At 41.7% G+C, this 6,679-nt stretch overlaps 1 protein-coding gene across 2 annotated transcripts in view; it reads right to left on the reverse strand.

Annotated features, from left to right (window-relative positions):
- EPSTI1 (epithelial stromal interaction 1) overlaps positions 1–6,679 on the reverse strand; it is a 119,421-nt gene that overhangs the window by 88,286 nt on the left and 24,456 nt on the right. For both annotated transcript variants that reach the window (XM_027767427.1, XM_006166476.3), the window contains exons 2-3: positions 5,208–5,266; positions 3,028–3,111 (exon numbers count right to left, since the gene is read on the reverse strand). In XM_027767427.1, coding sequence (XP_027623228.1) covers positions 3,028–3,111; positions 5,208–5,266 — 143 coding nt within the window. The remainder of the gene's footprint in view (positions 1–3,027; positions 3,112–5,207; positions 5,267–6,679) is intronic.

Raw genomic sequence — 6,679 nt, forward strand, 5'->3', positions numbered from 1 at the left:
TGGGGGCCGCGGCTGGTGCTTCTGCTGCTGTTGTTGTGCGCGGGGGCGTGAGCCCCCGGGCTGTCTTCCATTGGCAGGCGCCGTGGCTGCTGCTTCTGCAGGGGCCTTCTTTCGTTGGCGGGCGCCGCCGCTCCGGGGGCATGAGCTCCACCATACCAATATTTTAAGAGGTCTCAGCCCTTGGAGGTTTCATTCCAAATTTATTTCAAAGTTTAACACATTCTATAGTTTCTTCTAGATCCAATTCCTCCCATACACACATACCTAACCATTTCTACTGGGTCATCAGAAAAGTCGTGACACATTTTTGTATGGAAATATGTCATGACTTTCCTGACAACCTAATAGATACTTCAAATAGCAGGAAGTTGAAATAAAGAACCTGCTCATTTTATACTAAGACCCCAAGACAGTAGGTACCAACTGCTTCAAATTCCATGGTGAGATTCCTGGTGCCCAACACAGATTTTATAAGGTGATAACTGAAAACAAGTTTGAGAAACTTTAATAGCTACTTTCACCCTATAAAGGAGGGCAGATAGGTCAAAGGGAGATTAAAATACAAGGAAAGATCTCTTTCTGAATCCCATGTCAGTGTTTGTGTTTGGAAAAAGAGAAATTTTCACAACAAGACAAGAAAGTTTTCATGAAAATCACTTGGAGATCTCAACCTGCCTCACAAAGAGAATGAGAGTCCTAGTGGACCTATGTCTTGAAAAGTCAGAGCCTAAAGGTACAAGGCTGTTGTCAATTGGCTACCAAGATGGGTTCTCAAGAAAGCATGGCTGAACTGTAACTGGCCTGTATTCTCGGATTTGTGGAAAGAAAGGATGCACCAGTGCTGTTTGTACTTCCAATATGGATTGTAAGAAAGAGAATACCAGCCTAAAGTCATCTTAAAGGATCTTACCTGTGAGGAACAGCTGGAGGACCATGGATCTCTACAGTCTACCAAGGGCCAACATGAAGCCAAGCACTCCCAGCAAAAAAGTACATCATCTCCACCAGGAAAATCCAGGTGAGAGGTGGGTGGCAGGGAGGGAAGGCTGCTCAAGAACCAGAACTCGAGGACGAAGAATGAGCATCGGCAGACACTGACGCTCAAAGAAACAAGATCAGGATACTACAGACCCCTTGCCTTTTTATCTCCTCTTCTATTTTTAACTCTGACAGTTTAAAATCTGGCAACAGAGCTGCCAACAGAGAAAAACCCAACCATGGCCCATTTTACCTGCTAGCTTCCTACCCGGACTAGGCCTGGGCTGGAACAAAGAAGCAGCATCAGTATCCATTCGTAAGAGTTTTGCCTAGAATCTGGAACTGAACATTACTTACTGAAATGAGATTGTTTTATGCCTAGACTGATATGGATAACTTTATACTTCAAAAAAAACCTAATTTTTCACCTTATCCAAAGAGCATGGGAAAGATTATCCAACATAGCCATTCTGAGGGGCCAGTTAGGATAGACTAACACTGTTTTCTGATCTTACTTTTCGAGTCTGGCTTATCCGGCATAAAGGAACATCTGAGATAAACACTTTCATGAAATTTGGTGGGATGGTGATGATTACATTATAACTTTATTTTTATCATTTTTTTCTTTCTTTTTATTTTTTTTTTTTTTCAGTTTTTGCTGCAGGGTGCATGTAATCACCAGAGAAACAAAGAAGAAAATGAGAAAGCATCCCTGGGGGGATGGCCAAAATGCAGTCCCTTCTCCATTCTTCTCTTGGGATTCTGGGCATGCAATGCACATGCGTCCAGTGTGTCTTTTAATCTGCCAGGTCCAGGATGCAAACTGTGCTGTTGACTATGTGGGATCCAGCCACCCTAATTACCAAACCACCGGTTGGCCCCAATACTACTATAATTTTTAGATAATTTCCAAATTAAGTTATTTTTACCTACATCCTAGAAAATAAATTGTTTCTCTAAAATTGTTGCAGTAATAAGTGGCCCCTGATTCAGAACACATTAGTGTTAAGCAAATCTGTGGGAACTACATGCTCAGCCCTTTAAGTTCTCAGCTGCTGCTAGAAAAGAGGAGAGAGGACATGAATGATTCCCATTAGGTGGCATCCCCTCTGAATGATTCAAACACCAGCAAAGGTGGCCCAGACAATTCATCACACTGGCAGCACCCGCTCCAGAGGCCCAAAGGTCTCCATCTGTGGAATGAGAACACAGGGGATATTTCTCTTTATACCCACCACTAGGTTCCTAGCTCACTCTCATCTTGCTTTTGGAATTGACTCTATTCTTTTAAAATAAATAAATAAATAACATGGGCATTTGGCTGCCTTGATAAATAGGCTTGCAACAGCTTTTCCTCCCATTCTGGCTGGTGCTATGACAGGGTATAGGCAGTGCCCCAGGTGAGTTTTCCTCAGAGTTGATCACCAGAGAGGCTCTAAATAATCTGGCAATTAAGCTATCACTTTTTTTTGGGGGGGGAGGGGTTTTTGCTATAGGGCACGTGCACTCGCCAGAAAGACAGAGAGAGACAGAGAGACAGAACACGAGAAATCACCTCCCGGAGGGGATGGCCCGCTGCAATCCCTTCTCCTCCTTTTTCCTCTCGGGATCTTGGGCATGCACGCACGCACACACACCTGGCATGAATTTAAATCACCAGGTCCAAGACTCAAACCGCAGTTGACTACATGGGAGTCCAATGACATAGCCATTATGCTGACTGCTGGTCCCAGCAAGCCACCAGGTCCAAGACCTGAACCGCAGTCGGCCATGTGGGAGTCCAGCGCACTTAACCACCACGCCACCTGCCGGCCCCTAAGCTATCGCTTTATTCCCACATAACTGGGTCATCTCGTGATTACTACTCACAGAAAATCAAAAAGTACCAAATACCTGCACACTTACATATTCCAACTTTAAAATGCATTCCATCCAAAGTACTGCAACAATGAAGCAACCAATAATGTACATTTAAAGACTGACATATGCAAAGTGCTAACAGGATCCATGTGGTCCTGCCCATCCCCCTCACAGAAAGGGCTTGCTTACCTAACCGCTTTGGCTCCAGATGAATGGGTTTAGCTCTATTCAGCTCCTTCCACTTCTCCAGGTTTGCCAGCTCTTGCTCAGCAACTAAGCCAGGTGAGAAATGTCAATTCATCAGTTACTAGAATTTGAAGAAGAAATGTGTCCCTCCGAAGCATAAGAAACAGCCCTCAGAGGGCAATAAGCTATATGTATAGGAGCCTGGTTAGACAAGATGTCTCAGAAATGAAGACACTATCCAGCCCTATCCTCTTAGGCTCACCCTGAATTCTCCCGTGAGGGCACTTTTTCTTCAAGAGTCTGTGTGGAGGGTGGTTCAATGTTGAAAACCACCTGAATTCTTACTAAGACAAAGGACTACAGTTTTCCTCTCCCAGGCTGGCATTTTCTCAAAAGTTTATTTCTTCAGAGAGAAAGAAAGAAGAGCGAGTACTCTGAAGAGAGTCTCATCCTTGCCCAAGTCGTCCCAGCAAGCCAGGATCACGAGTGAGTGCCTGGTATGACCAAGGTGACCTGATCTTCCACATGGCTTCCAGCATTGCAGAGCATTGCATTACAACTGCTGCACCGCCACATGGGGCCCCGTTCTGGCATTCTTTAAACTCTATGTCAAGGTCATTTTTTAAAGTTTTCTTTGGAAATATGTGTAAAATTTAAAAATTCATGTTACTATTAATTTTTTCACATACAGGGAAACATGTATCACCACAGAATTAATGCCCATGCTCATTTTATTTTAAATGTTCCCCAAGCTTACTGTAACTGTGAGGAGTGAGGGCATTGTTCCATGGAAGGGCACCGCTGCTGGGCTTCTTGGTACAGGAGACCTCTAGACAAAGCCTGGGAAACAGGGTTCGTTTTCCCACATATTCACGCTGTATGACAGCAGGGGGCGCCAGAGAGATACGAACTCTCTCTGGCGCATGACCTAATCTCCATTAGACCTGATTGTTCCAAATGATCACTTTTAACATTTTTTAATTATTTGAGGGGAGAAAAAGAAAAATACAGACACATCTCAAAATCCAGACCTCACAGAAAATGTAATTCCTGTTGTTGTTTAAATAAAAATGTGTAAGATGCCAGAACCTGTGGGGTTCTACAGTCAACTGTGTGCAGGGCTATGACAGTCATGGTCTGTGCCCGCCTACTGTACTACCAAGGAGGCAGGGGTGCACCTGTCCGAGGGGGAGCCTTTAAAGAGCTGCCTTCCTGCTTTCCCTTATGCCCAGCTTTAGTCACAAAATTTCATTTCCTACCAATCATTTAATAAAGGAGAGCATAGCATTCCAGTACTGCCCCCACAGCTTCACTTGAACATCACATCATTGTGAACTAAATGGACTAGTTCTCTTTTCCCCTTTAAAGAACAATACTATAAACGGCAGTATTAATATTTACTGTTTCTACAACCTGTTATACACACACTATGTACAAGGAACACAAACACGAATAAGATGTTATCCCTGTCTGCAAGGAGTTTATAATCCAGAGAAGAAAACTGAACGACTTAGGACGCTGATGGTAGGCTCTGGAAATTTCCACAGTAAGAGGACCCAGAGACTAAAGAAAAAGGCCATTGAGAGATGAGGTAAATCAAAAACAGTATAAATTATTTATAATTTCCTGTTTCAAAAGCATGTATACTTCCTTAAAAATATCAGCAATCAGCCCAACTTTACAGGGATGAGATCAATCTATTGGCAATTGGTGTGAAGTTGTTTAAACTCAATAGAAATCCAAGATTTGCAATCGTGCCGTGAATTATGTTACTAATGTAGAGAAACACCTTTAGAAATTTTAACAATAGAAAAAAAAAATTTAAGAATTATTTTATGTAACATTAATTATTTATATTTATTTTTGTTTAGTTAGTTTAATTTGACCAGAGAGGGACAAAGTGAGAGAAGGAAAGTGAGAAAGCAAGCTGCCAGGTCCAAGACTTGAATGCAGTTGGACATATGAGAGTCCAGCACCCTTAACCACCATGCCACCTGCTGCTCCCCTCCAAAAAATTTTAAAGTTATAATTAAAACTACTAAAGTTTTAAAAAGAGGATATACACCATGGTGAGATTTGGTGAGTCTATATAAATCAGAAAATGAAAATAATTCAGACCCAAACCAATAGTAAAGAAAATGATAAGTATTATCAATGTTAAATACATATAAATAAATACATACTCCTTTGTATCTTATTTCTCCGGTTTTCATTTGGGCTTATCAAGGTATATGCACCTGTGCTGAAAAGAAAAAAAAAAGTTGCTCATTATCATGAGAAACTACTAATGCATGTAAGCTACCAACATTCTTCCTTGTATTAGAGTAAATAGGTACCCTGGGAGGTAATCTTCTTAACACCTAGGTCTGGAGGTCAGCAGGTAATGTAGTGATTATGACACTGGACTCCCACAAGGCTGATCACAGTTTGAGTCCCAGACCCAGTGACTTGAAAATCATGCTGGATGCGTGTGCATAAGTGCCCAACATCTTAGGAGGAGAATGGAGGAGAAAGGATTACAGTGTGGCTTACCCCGGGGGGATGATTTCTCACTTTCCCTCTCACTGTCTCTCTCTGCTTCTCTTGGATACACATGTCTCGTGACAAAAACCTTTAAAAACAAATAACAACAACAACCAAAAACCAATTTTAGGTCTGTTTGCCAGGACTTTACAATGTAGTTTTCAAAGTAAAACAAACAGGGGCTGGATGGTAGCACATGGTGAAAAGCTAACACTTTTCCAGGCTGACCCATGGGGGAAGGTTTCAGGGTCACGGCTGGAGTATTTTCTGAGTACTCTGGGCATGTGTGTGCATCTTTTCCAGGGCTAGCTGAAGCTGGGGGTAGAGCAAGGCATCAGGATCCTTTGGAAGTGCTGTGTGTGTGTGTGTGTGTGTGTGTGTGTGTGTCCTGCTCATGGAAGAAATAAACCTTTTTAAAAAGTAAAATAAATGGGCATAGATACATACGTAATACAGAAATTGTTCCTCTTCCCTATCTGTAATTTTGTTTCCATTAATCAATATCCCTCTATCTGCCCATCTTCTCTCCCAATTCTCCCCAGCCCCTAGCAGTGATTCTTCATCTCTACTTCTATGGGGTCTTTTTTTTTTTTTTAATTTTGATTTCCACATATGAGGGAGATCATGTGGTATTTTTCTTTCTATGCCTGGCTGAGTTCATTTAACATCATGTCCTCCAGGCTTACCCATTAACCTCAAGTGACAGGAGTTCACCCTTTTTAGTGGCTAGATAATATTCCATTTTATGTACACCACATTTTCTTTATCCATTCAAATGTTAATGGATTGATTCCAAATCTTGGCTATTACAAATAGGGCTGCAATAATGATTGGGGTACAAATATCTTTACAATATATTGATTTCCTCTCTTTTGAATATATACCTAGTAGTGGGATTGTTAGGTTATAGGACTCTTCTATTTTTACTTCTTTAAGAAAATGCCATACAGTTTTCTTTAATGTCTGTACTAACATATATTCCCACCAGCAATGTAAAAGAACAGCCACCTGCTCCTGACCCATCTGAGTCATACAATCTTGTATTTTTAGGCTTTGACATTTTTAGGCTTGGGTCCACTGAGTTCCTCATTCTCCTAGGTACACATGTTGAGCATAATTAGGAGTTCAGAGA

This window comes from Tupaia chinensis, unplaced genomic scaffold, assembly GCF_000334495.1.
Source record: "Tupaia chinensis unplaced genomic scaffold, TupChi_1.0 Scaffold144262_1, whole genome shotgun sequence".
Taxonomy (NCBI): domain Eukaryota; kingdom Metazoa; phylum Chordata; class Mammalia; order Scandentia; family Tupaiidae; genus Tupaia; species Tupaia belangeri.